This window comes from Pholis gunnellus (genome assembly GCF_910591455.1).
Source record: "Pholis gunnellus genome assembly, chromosome: 10".
Classification (NCBI taxonomy): Eukaryota; Metazoa; Chordata; class Actinopteri; order Perciformes; family Pholidae; genus Pholis; species Pholis gunnellus.
The window spans coordinates 13,368,697-13,382,351 of record NC_136537.1 but is presented as its reverse complement, the minus strand read 5'-3'; the positions used below and the strand labels follow the sequence as shown (position 1 = coordinate 13,382,351).

At 43.0% G+C, this 13,655-nt stretch overlaps 1 protein-coding gene across 4 annotated transcripts in view; it reads right to left on the bottom strand.

The window, feature by feature from the left end:
• LOC306701784 (protocadherin alpha-C2-like) overlaps window positions 1-13,655 on the bottom strand; it is a gene marked incomplete at its 5' end in the record, with an annotated part of 179,980 nt that overhangs the window by 11,776 nt on the left and 154,549 nt on the right. For 2 of the 4 annotated variants that reach the window (XM_079167196.1, XM_079167194.1), the window contains 2 exons: window positions 188-273; window positions 3,219-3,283. In XM_079167196.1, coding sequence (XP_079023322.1) covers window positions 188-273; window positions 3,219-3,283 — 151 coding nt within the window. Of the gene's footprint in view, window positions 1-187; window positions 274-3,218; window positions 3,296-6,933; window positions 9,514-13,655 lie in introns of those variants that run through there. The other 2 variants (XM_079167197.1, XM_079167195.1) reach the window with 2 other exon arrangements.

Here is a 13,655-nt window from a genome sequence, read left to right as displayed (position 1 = left end):
TGTAATGAAACTATATTATAGATGGTTATTACTATTTGAGACATTTAGGTGCAGACAGGGTCCACGTGTGCCTACACATGTGTGTATGTCTTACTTTATTGCATTTCTTTTACTTATATTTTTTACTGTGCCTAAGACAGTGTTAGTTGTGATTGGTTTAGGTTAGAGTAGCATGACTGATTCTTACCAGCGGCGCTGGATGCAGTGGGCCAGTTCTGAACCAGGACACCTTGGGCTCCTTGCATTACTGAGGACTCTTCCATGTGGACTGAGCTGAAACACAAAAAAAAAAAAACATCCACATTTTACACACTGGAAAGGCATTCTCTCACATATTATATACTAAGTCATGCTAAATTAAACTGCACAACATAAGGAATCCATGCACATTATTTAATACTTTGTGAAGCTCTATTTTATGATTGTTTCTCGTGATTTAAATATAAGCTCCCACATATTTAATTTCCCTGTCTCCATATGTGTTCTATAAAACACAATATTACAAATCTAAACCTTGGTAGAAAATGTACCGTTCAGATTAGGATTAAAGTATTCACCCTACATTTTTCTGATATTCTCTGGATTATGGATTACAGCTGGCCGCTCTTACATTTTCACACACTCTGTGGGATTTCAGCACCATTCCCTCTACTGAAAAACACCAGTCTCTGTCGTGCTGAACTATACCAACAGAACAGAAATGCTGCTACAAACCACAACTCTCTCTCACTGCTTCAACCAAATATTTTAAAAGAGACAGATTATATTTTCTAGCTCTGACAAAACCAATACTCTGATTCTCAATCATTACCTGCTGCTGTTCCACTTTAATCCCCCTGTCCACTCTTCTCCCCACTGTCCCCGAGTGAAAAACTAGGTTTTTAGAAGTAAAAACCTTTACTGAGGTCTGTGTGATCTGTTATTTCTTATAGTCTGTGTGACTTTTAGGCATTAATAATTGGTTTACTTCTTGCAAACAAGAAGCTTTCATTCTTTATAAAAGATCTTGGGAACCAGGTCATTTTGGAATATAATTGTTTTGACATCTTTACTTTAAAAATGTTAAAAACTGTTCAAACATGTATGAATCTAGATCCATATGTACAGTGGTTCTGTGAAGGGAACAAAAGTGATTCGGTGACGGAGGTAATTTTAAATGCTGTGAAGCACCAGCACCATCAAGGCACACTTATCAAATATTGATGACAAACACTGTGCTGATAATACACTTTTCAGCTAATATCCTTCTCTACCGTTCCTAATCTCTCATCTTCTCCAACTGTCTGTAAACATATGCTTCTTCATCATTTTCCAGCGTCAATACTTTCTCGCAATATTAGATTTATTTGTCTCAAATCATAACTATGCTGATCACACAATTAGTAGGAAGTCATGTGCATTTCATCGGAGATTAAATTAAAGTAAATAGGTCAGTGCCATTACATGGTGTTTGGGTTTGATATCCAAAATCTCTTATACAAGCTGTGATTATAAATGAACATTGAGTGAGGCTTGGTAATGGGACATGGGGGATAGTCAACTTAAAACACATCAGAGGTAGTGAGTCACGAGATAGATTTACTATGTTAGACTGGTTCACATAAGCACACGATGCTCATTAATCCCTGCTGTAATTATGAGGGAATCTGTGTAACATTAATCACTCAGATGGTACACAGTTATCATTCTGACATGGACATCAGAGTGCACACATTAATACATATATATACTGCACAGTATGTGCATCTACGGTATACATATAATGTAACAAATAAACTTGGGCCTTAGGAGACTCGCGTCAATGTTGAGTAATAGAAGAGCTGCGAAAGACTTGTCCAGTCCATTTTAGAATCTGGTTAACTGCTATATGTGTGTGCATACAGTATAATTATTATCATTTTATGGGTTCGGGTGTTACAGAGAAATACTAATATTTTCTCTGACATAGAGATTGGAAAGCCTGTTGTTGTCTGTTCAAGGCCAGTTTCTCAAATCTATCCATCTGTGCCATGTCTATCTATAGGAGGTGGATATATTAGTTGAATATGATAATGATAGATGAAGATATCATGGCTAACTCATTAAGCCTGATATTTACTGTAATTATGGTGTCATCTCATTAGCATGACCCTTGATTTGGTCGGGCCCATCTGATCCCACAGCAGGTGCCCAGTGTCTTATGGGTAGTTTGATCATTGGTGTGGTCATGCAGCAATCCCTGATAGGCCATCTTTCCACCTGACTACCTGCCCTTCATCCATCACTGACCCCCTGTCTGCTTGCCTTTCTCTCCCGTCAGTTCTCCATCTGTCTGTGGTTAAGTGAGCCATTTCCAAGTGCATTTCTCCTCACTGTGGCCCTTCTGTCATAGTTCACATGCCAATGTTTCCAATGATTATTATACAATAAATAATTGATGTCTATCAAATAAGATTGAGATTGAGGATTTTCTCACAATTTACCGAAACTGTATATTTAATAGAATGAATGTATATTGATGAATATAAATGTGATTGAGTAAAACAAGATAGAGATAATTCTGTTTTGGAAAAGCCTGATACTAAGTACCAGTCCTTTTCCCTCATAACTGTAATGACATTTGAGCTGGCAGGTGATCTCCGCCATCTTTACTGGAATAGGCCAATGAATGGACCCATATGCCTCACCTGACTCTGGTGCACAGATAGGTAGGGTTATAAAGAAACATATTGCCTGGTAGCCATATCACAGGGACACTCTATACCCTTTGTATGTTTAGTTTTTATATTTCAATTCAACAAAATAAAACAGATTCAGAGGATTACTTCTAGTATGAAATTATTATCTTTGGTCTCCACAGCAGGATGACAAGGCTTCTTCCTTTGAACTGACAGAAGAATGTCTTTGCATTACATTTAACTTAAATATATAATTGCATGCCATTTTATGTTCATATGATTTCACATCTTAAATCCACAGTTTGGCTCCATTGGCCATTTCTGTAGACTATTTGAGGATACGTTACATGACTGATAGCTGGATAAATGAAACTTTGTTGAAAGATAGCAATCATTCTTAATGAAGAATTTGGTGATGTTTAAGATCAGTCAGTTAGAGAATGGTAATCAGATGGGCGAATGTTATTAGGTGGGAGTATAGTGTGAACGTCTTTTGGTCTTTAACAAAACATAATGAAGTTGATTGGTGAGGTGAAATTAAATAAAAAATGAGATGCTTACCTCTGCATTACACCTCCTGCTCTCAGGGAGGCTGAATATCTCCAGTCGGCAGTCGGACCTTTGGGCTGCAAGAGAGAGTGAGAGGAATTGAGCCTTAAGTACAGGTGAAAGCTAATACCGTCTCATTAATAAGTCATGGAGAGAAGTGCTAGTAGTGCATGCGCGTCACGTACAAACACACAAACCTTAAAAAAACATCACGCACACACACACACAAGCAGTGACAGCTTGCCGCTGCCTTTGGAGAGAAGTGAATGATGAATTAAAGCTCGTTGGTGCACTCCTCCCATCCATCCCCACACCCGCTCCTCTCCCCTCCCTTCTTCCTTCCCTTCTTCCAGCCATGTCCTCTAAAAAATATAACGTTGAGAGATTTCACTGCAGCGGCCCACTGACCCTGGTACTGTGATACACAGGCCCTGAGGCTACACGTCTGGGGTTAGTCCACTTGTTCCAAGATGGTTGTGGTACAGTCCATTACTATGGAAACATTGCAGTACTCTCATATACTCTCTCATATGTGTTGATGACTGATTCAATTCAAAGCATCAGTTTTATACCTATAATGCTCTCCATCCCTTCTTCTACATTCTCTATCACTCTATCATAATATTTTAAAATGTCTAACTCAGTCTGTACAACATTACTGAAATATAAAGATGTTTTTCGATGGTTTCTGAAACACCTGCATCGTCTGCCGTATTTTTTTCCTCTGCTCTGCCACTGTATATTCTCGACCCGCTCTCCTGCGGTGTTGAGTTCTTTCTCCCCGTTAAATCCTCTTAACACTGATCAAAACCTTGAGTGTCACTGGCACACGCTCTTCCCGAGTCAGTCTGACACATCTCTCCATGGTAACTGTGCAGAGCTCAGTCTACGTTTTACCCTCCACCCACCGCCCTTTGTCATTTCACTCATGTGAAGGTCACAGGTGGAGGAAGGAGGGGGAAGGGCAGATATCAGATTAACCCCCTCGGCCCTGCATCTGGGGTCAGACACACCACAACAGAACAGACACAAAGGGACACTACACCACTGTAACCTCTGCCTGTCTGCCAGTGACTAAATTAAATTGTAACATTCGAAAATGAGACTTCAGTTCTTTCAGATTAATTATATTGTCACAAATATATAAAGACACTACATTATAATAACTGACAAAATGTGGTTAGAGGACTACAATTCAGTAGTGATGCAGCTCACGGTGCAGTTAACCTGAGCACATAACTGAGATAAGATTGCATTGTCTCTAATTTCACCATAAACCACGGAAAGAGCTATACCAATCTGACTGAGAACATTAATTATCCTTGCTTGGCCATGCAGTTCATAAGAGACCCATCTGCAATCCCGTTTCCTTTCAAATATGACAGATGTTCACTTGCTGATGAAGCTGCATTGACCTCTATGAGTCTGCAGTGGACATTCATCACCCTGTAAATCCAATATTTGGTCTTAATGAGAGAAGCCTGGTATTCATACTGGAGTCATTCAAACAGAGCAGCATGTCTACAGGGATAAAAAGCACTGTGGCATCGGAGACACTTATCCGTACTGAAAACAAAGGGTGCACTTGGTTATTCGAAGATAATCCCTCCTCAAAAAACAATCAGTCTGATAGTTTAGAGTTATACTAAAAGGGAAAAAAGGTGTTAGTATGGCAATAAAAACACAGTCAAACAAAAGCTCTTTTTCTTTTCTAGTTTTGCCTACTGCGCAAGACGTGAGAAGAGAGTGATACAAAAAACATTAAAATAAGACCAGATTGTCCACAAATGGGACTAAACGGCTTTGCTAAACGTTTGTGGCCGAAGGGAGAGGTCTGTTTGGTCGTATGGTGTTTATGGGGGTAAATTAAAACACACACACACACTCGCACATACACACATTAGATACAAGCATCTGGAACCTAAACATGTTCACAGTCTGATATACTCTCAAGGGAAGACATACGTGCAAAACTAGGATGTTACCAGTTCACGTAATAAATGTAAACAGACAAACAAAAATAATTGTGACTCATACGGAGGATGAGATATCAATGCATTCTGTTTCATAATTTGAAAGGGAGAAACCAAATTAAGTAGAAATAGAACAACCAGTTATTGCGTATTCATTTCCTTGCCCGTTTGCAATTTGTAAATCAGACAATATAGAACTCTCTTATTTGACCGCTCAACCCTTTTCACGCCTTTTTCTCCAATCTTCCCTCTCTCTCTCAGTGAACACTCCCTAGCATGGATACAGAGCTCACACCTCCGCCATCAACACTGTGTCCAATCACCTTTCCTCCCCCGCCTTGACTGCGCAGAGCGAGCCAATCCACGCACAGCACAGAGAAGCACATCACTGCCAGTTAATTACATGGCAAGAACAAACATGACTGGCATTTAATGAGGAAGACTTCAAGTGATAACATTTCTTTAGTCCTTTTCATCACATATTTTACTCTAATATTCTTTTCTGCATTGCATAGACAGACTCAGAGATGCTCTGGGGCAAACACAACCACGTAGAAAACAAATAATGGTTGCTTTGTTTTACTACAACCAAAACGTCTGCAAATAATTATGTGCATATTGACATCAATCTTTTATAATGGCAAAAATACCAGGAAATGAAGCTCTAATCTAATGAAACTCAGACCTGGTATCTGCCGTATTCCTGCTTTCTACACAGATCTCGAAACCCTGGCTTACTGCTCAGTACCAGAGAGGTACGTGACCAGCAGAGGATATTTTGGTGCAGTGGGACTGGTGGCTCTCACAGCCGGAGAAGGCTGCACTATTTCCCAGACTCTTCCTCTCTATAGAGATGACCACTGAATGCCCTCTGGACCTACTGGACTTGAATATTGTGGCACTCTGCCCACAGTAGACAAATGACACTGGCTGTGTGGGGTCATAGGTGAACAAGCTGAAAGCTACTGGTTTGTTGTGAAAAGACAGTTAGTAACATGGAGCAGAGAAAGAGACAGAGTGAGAGAGATGGTTCATGACAAAAATTGTAATATTATAACAGCGTTTTGCAGAACTGTGGAGGACAGGTGCACTTGAACATTCCATACTCTGAATCACCAAACAACTGGTCTTTAGCAAGCGTGGAACGCACACAAAGACACCATCTACCACATCCAGCAAATCAGAGTGCACCCACCACTCAAATAAACACACAGCTCAGAGAAACTACCCACACTTGTGTATGCCAGGTTTGATGTTGACCTCAAGTTAGATGGAACGTAACATAAAGACCAGTAGATGTAATAATGGAAGCCTTTACATAAACACAATGGTGGTATATCTTTCTACATCCTGATAGACACATTCACAGATTGTATAAATGAGTTTGAGAGAACTTAAAAAAACTAAGCAGATCCTAGTGACATATGAATATAACCTATTTTTCCAAAGACGTCTTCTATGCAAGAGATGAACCTAATAAATATGCCTCTTTGTACAAGAATAACCATCCGTCTAAAAAAGCAGTCAGAAAATAAACATTTTTAAGACATCACACGCCAAGAGAACAGATGAAAGGATTTAACAGCTCCAAAGCCGTAAATGTCAACTGCAATCCTACTGCAAGAACACCGCCCTAGAGCAAAACCTGAACCATAACTCTGAGAATTTTCCTTTTATGGCTTGTGCTTTGTGTGTCATTTACTGTTATGAGGAAATCTGAAATAACAAACACAGACATCACACCAGACACACACCTGAATGGCAGTTGCATCTGGCATACTGAGACGCCGTACAAATAACTGGCTCTGTCCGCTGTGGCTGGTGACGTACCCTGAGCCCCAGGTGCCACTGTGCGGCCGTCCCGTGTTGTAGAACATAAAAGTGTCACTTCCTGACGTGGCGGTCAGGCATGTCTTGTAACAGTACGTTTTGGTCAAAGACCCATTTCCCCGCACTTCAATATAATGCGGCTCGCCTTTGAGGTCACGGCGCGAGGCTACATTGTCATTTGGTTGCCCTCCACCTCCACCTCCACCTCCTCCACCTGCAACTCTTCCTCCACCTCCACCCCCACCGGCTGAGGCTCCGCCCTCTGGAACACTCTTCTTGGATACACAACATGGAGAGCAGGAGCCAGGCTGGGTGCAGTAGGCATGGCAACGCACAATGGCCAGAACAAAGATGGTGACCAGGAATACGAAGGTTGTGGCACTCAGGGCAATGATGAGGTAGAGGGTGACATTGGAAAACATTAGGGGGCTGTTGGGCCTGATGATGCGCTTGGGGTCAGGGGTCAACTTAGGTGGCAGCTCCATCACATGCACATGGATGGTGGCCGTGGAGGAGAGTGGTGGCAAGCCGCTATCGTGCACCAGCACTGTCAGAAGGAAGGAGGTGGAGTTGTCCTCAATGACGCGCCTTGTGGTGCGGATCTCCCCTGTGTACTCATGCACCTTGAACAGGTCGAAGTCTGCGTTGGTCTGCTCCAGGGCATAGAGCAGCCAAGCATTCTGCCCGGCATCGCCATCCCACGCCATCACCTTGCTGACCAACACTCCTGCTTCAGCATTTTTCATTAGCGTCTCTGTGGTGCGGCTCCCATTGGCAGGTGGGTAGACTATCCTGGGCACATGGTCATTCTGATCCATAATGTAAACATACACTGTGGCCACACGGCTGAGGGGAGGCACACCATTGTCCTGGGCTTTGATCTGAAAGTGAAACTCTCTCAGCTTCTCAAAGTCGAAGGCTCGCAGGGCATAGGCTTGACCTTTATCAGATTTGATGCTGACGTAGCTGGCTACAGGGATACCATGGTTGTTGTCATTCAGGACAGTATAGGTGATGCGTGCATTTTCTGCAGCATCAGCATCCGTGGCCTTAACAACACACAGAGGTGCACCGGGAGCATTGTTCTCTGTGATGTAAACAGTATATGATGTTTGTTCAAAACGAGGTGGGTTGTCATTCACGTCTGCAACATCCACTTTAAAGGTCATTTGAGATGACATGGGTGGGGTGCCTCCATCCACAGCATTGACGGTGACATTGTAGGACGAGATGGTTTCCCGGTCCAGGAAAGCAGATGTGACGACGGTGTAGTGGTTCCGGAAAGATTTGATCCTAAAAGGCGAATGGGGCATGATCTCCAGTGTAACTTGTTTATTTGGTCCAGAGTCACGGTCATTCACACTGATTAATGCTACAACTGTGTCAGCCCGGGCATCCTCGCGTACAGGGCTGGAGAGTGAAGACAGTACAATCTCAGGAATGTTGTCATTGACATCCAAAACTTCTACAACTACTTTACAGTGAACTGCCACAGGAGCCGGGCCCTTGTCCATTGCTTGTATGTACATTTCATATGAGTTGGTCTCCTCATAGTCTATGTTGTTTTTCACCCTAATTTCCCCTGTGTCTGTGTCCATGGAAAACATCTGTCTGACTCTCTCTGGTGTGTAACTGCTGAAGGAGTAAAAAACCTCCCCATTTGAGCCCTCATCAGGGTCTGTTGCATTCAACCTGATCACGAGAGCGCCCTTTGGGGAGTTTTCGGAGAGTTTTACTTTGTACACGGAGCTGTTGAACGCAGGTACATTGTCATTGGCATCAAGGATACGTACATTGATTTTGGCCGTGCCAGTTCGCTGCGGGGTGCCTCCATCTATTGCTGTCAGGATTAGCTGATGTGAGGGCGTCTGCTCGCGGTCAAAGGGCTTTTTGAGAATAAACTCGATGTGCTTATCTTTGGGAAAGGGCTTAATCGAGTCCAGCGCGAGGTGGTCGTTTGGGCTGAGGCGGTACTGCTTCACAGAGTTGGAGCCATCATCTGCGTCCTGAGCTCCCTCGATGTGAAAGCGGGACCCGGTGAGAGCGGACTCCGACACCTCCAGCTGATATTCATCTCGAGGGAATTGTGGCGCGTTATCGTTCACGTCCAAAATCTCCACCTCCACGTTGTGCACCTCCAGTGGATTTTCTAAGACCACCTCCAGGTTGCGTGAACAGGTGCCACTGAACTCGCAAACTGTCTCCCGGTCAATGCGGTCACTCACCACCAGCTTCCCGGTTTTGTGATTGATGGTAAAATATCTCCGTCCGCTGTCCGATGTGATTCTGATTCGTCGCGTGGAAAGTTTTCTCGGGTCCAAACCCAAATCCCGGACAATGTCACCGACCAATGCCCCGTTCTCCAGCTCCTCCGGAATGGAGTATCGGATTTGTGCAGTTGTAAGGCCACTGAGTACGAAAATAACAAAATACAAAGAAAAAGGCACTTTCTCATTCACACTGTAACAGCATTGCACCGTTACAGCCATCGCAGGCAGGCAGAATTTGCAGACGGGTTGGAGAAATCTTTCCGCTTTCTCAGCTTGCTGCGCGAGCCCACCCGCCTCATTAAAGACGGGGGAATAGTCCGGGCATAACTCCGACTATGTGCAGGACGACCACCGCATCCCCTCTGGTGCCTGTGTAAAGTCAATCTTCCCCTGTGCATCCATGTTTTCCTTTGTCTGTGCTGGCTGCTGTTTTTTAAATTGCTCTGGCTCTTTTCACTGATGCTGCCTATTGCTCTCCCCTCTCTCTCTCTCTCTCTCTCTCTCTCTCTCTCTCTCTCTCTCTCTCTCTCTCTCTCTCTCTCTCTCTCTCCATGCGATGTGGCGATGGTGTCTGTGGGCAAAAGGGGAGGGGGAGCCACTCGCTCAAACGATGCTGGCTACATTTCAGCACCTCCGAATAAAATGATCGAGCACCATCTAATAAAAATAAAAAAGACCAAAGAATCCGGAGTTTTATCTAATCTACAAATCTGGACGCCGTGCATGGAGCGGTCAATTTCATCGGCACAGTGATTTCAGGGAAAATATTTCGACACAATGGTTTTCCCTCTTTTTGTCAGCGCCACCGCCCTTTTCATTGTGCGCTGGGGAACTGATTTATGAACCAGCCATTTCCTCACTAATGCAAACCCGCTGTTAATCGGGAACCCTCGAGCCAAATAGATAATCAGATTCCTGATACAAGCAGAATGTATTTTTTTTTAATAAAAGGAAAAACATAAATAAACAAATAAACCAAGTGTAAAAAAAAATAAATAATAAAAGACTCCATGCGAATTGGTGCATCAACTGTAATGTTCAGCGTATTACTTTTATTCACATTACTTAAATTTGAAATGAGGAGTCGTTTTTCGTATTATATCACACGAACGTGTGAGAGAATATGTTGCAGGCAGGAACGTGAAGACAGAACAGCGCGTGCATGGTTAAACCTTGCAGGTTGTGACATGAACGCCCAAATCATCAGACTCTGGCTGTCCTGTAATTACTCCCATGTCCTTAAATTGAATTCAGATTTTAATTGGATTGCAATGCGTTCAACACGACAGAGAGAAACTGAAGATTTTCTGATATACTATTCAATTTTAACCTAACACTGGAGCCACGACGGTGGAGAACATAATCAATCCAAGTCCAGTGTTCACAGTTTCGCGTTAGCCTGGAGAGCCACCCAGAATATAAATAGCAATTAGTCTGACAAACAACAACGATGCATCCAGTAAGGTATACCGACATTAAAACTGTGTTGATGTGATCCATCAGCGCCCTTCAAACAAATGATATGCTGTGAAGAGGCCTTTTGAGACCCTGAGCCGTATCGATTCACCCCGGCCACTGGGCCAAGATGAGTGTCCGTCCACCGCCCACATCATCTTTTTCCTCTCCTGGTGCGCTGCCACTCTCACCCACGCCCGGCCTGCCCACGGCGATGACAGCACTTGGCATCCCGGGAGATGGGGAGAAGACAGTGACTCACTCGGATGCTAGTGGATGTGGAGATATACAGAGTGACTCTTCACACTCCAAGGCGACGAGGAGGAGGTGGCGAAATGGGGGAGCTGGAGAAGCAGCCAAATGTCCGTTGAAGCAAGACAAATGATTAGCCACACAGTAAACAAAACCCCCTTCTGCATACGGTTTGTTTCTAAAACGCTCAATGTGTGGTAGCTTATACCTCTAAAAGCACAATAACAATATGTTGCAGCCTACTGGGCAGTAAGAAAATAATGTACATTTAAATCTAAGATTCTTTTTTGCCGATATTTGCGGTCTTTCGGCAAAACTGTTTCAAGATAATTTGGCATTCACTTCTCTCTCTGCATTATATCCCACTGAGCAGCGGTGACAACACAGAGTTTCTTTCAACCTGGTCTCTGATGGTTCTACATGTATACAGTCTGCCTCGCTAACCGTGACATTTAGCAGATTTTCCCGGTGGGACATGCGGACCTCTGTGTTTGGCAATGACACTAAATGAAAACAAGAGTCGTTTATCTCGCCAACAACAAAGGCAGAGCTGGATTCACACCTGAACTTTGCTCCCGTCCCTCTCATTCTCCTCCTTTCGCCCTCTACTCTTCCGATGTGTTGGATATATTACAGCTCTCTCGTACCTGTTTCAAATACGTCCATCTGTTTCGGCGATAATTGCACGCCGCTGAGCTGTGGATTATTTCATGTGTCACCCAAGGGTTCTGCAGATAAAGCTATCACTATTATTTCACCTGCAGACAGACGCCTGTTACGCATCAACAAACACAGATTTCAAGGAGCTGATTGGCTGATAGACCTAAATGTTTATCTTGTCTTAAAAAAGACACAGGTTGTCAAATTCGTTCTCCCTCCTTGTCAATTCATTTACCTGACCTTGACATATTCTGTATATCATCCCCCCCCCCCCCAAATCCATCCATATTCTCACTTTCCCCAACCGTCTATCACCTACTTTCTCCAATCTGGAGAGTCTCCAGCTGCTCATCCGCAGTTCCAGCTGAGAGCTGGCTGAGGGGCATACTAGGGTTTTAAGTGGAAACAGCTCATGTCTTCTGCAGACTGATACAGAAATCAGTGGTGATATAAAACTCTGTGAAAGCTATGGGGAAGAGATATAATTGAAATAAAAAAAAAATTCAGACTCCCTCTTTGTCCATTCTCTCTATCAGAATACTTACCCCCCTCCCATCAATTATGCAGGTCGGCCACCATATTAATAACATTCCCTTCACTAAGACTCATCCTCATTAATACTGTAAGCGACCACTCTAAAAGCCATTCATATTACTTCGCCTCAGAGTCTATTATCTGGAATCCCCCCATTTTAGTGAGTCAGATGACAGCATGAGATCCACAGAGAAACGGGTCACGGCTGGGCTATCATGAAGCAGGACTCCTTACATCACTCCCTCAGTCAACACATACATAAACAGAGGCAGTCATGCAAACTTAAAGGTCATTTGTGCCTGTAGGCATGCAAGCTTACACAAACACACACACAGTGTACACAACTATAAAGACTCAAACGCTATCTAAGGACATCACTATTTTGTCTGAATGAATGTCAAAGCATCTTTTGCTGTTGTTTCCTATATTCTTAAATGGCAAGGAACAGCCATCAAGGGCTTTGATAAACAGATGCACTGACTGCAGGGAACAGGCACATGCAGGCTCTGAGAGGTTATACTGACGTTGACTGATTACACCTACTGGTTCACAGATGAATTTCATTATGTGCCCTATTTGAAAGCATTAGATAGATGAAGAGGGAAAAGATTATTTATTACATCTATAAACAAAACTGCTGGCCGAAAGTTTTCATATCCATGTTATTCAAAATGTCATAAAGGTTTGGTTTCGTGCCACTTTGCACAATGTCATTGTATTATGGATTACGCTACTGGTAGAATGTTAGAGGCACAAATACTATTCTCCATTTTCTCCATGCTGGTTCAAAAAGAAGGTGAGTGAGAAAAATGGAGGAAATGTCTGCAGGCTGTTGAGTAGGTGGGCGGCATCGGCATGTGGTGTCAGGAAATGTGCTTTCAGATTTAGCTAAATAAAAAAGATGCACTGAAACGAAGACACTGACAAAACAGACCTGTTCTAAGAAGAGACAGCAGAAACAGCATCTGCAACAACTGTTAAGTATTCGAAAGATGAATGCTTCCCTTGGTAGGTGTTATTATGGGATGTATAAATCAAAATGTAGTTTTTGATGGAAAGAGGAAATATTTTTACATTTGTCAGCCAATCATAACAATGCTGTCCTTTGGTTATCGCTTCTACTGAAACCGAAACATAAAATAGGTATGACAACAAAACAGTATATTCAGTAAAATCTCACAATTGCTATATTTAGCATTTGTGCTTCAGTAAAAAAAAAGGAAGAAGCAAATGCAAATAGCACTGCAAATGCAATCCTATGGGTGGGAGAGGACAACTGAGCAAGAGGGAGCAGCAGTGGGAGAGACAGTGAAATTGGTCCCTCTGTTGGATTAAATCGGTAGTACAAGGGTTAGACACGTGATCATCAGCCCACTGCCCATCCTCACAGCCTTTCTCATTAAGCCAAAGCACTAAAAGATAATCCCAGCCATGAATGTGTGTGTGAGAGAGAGAGAGCGAGAGAAAGAGAGAGA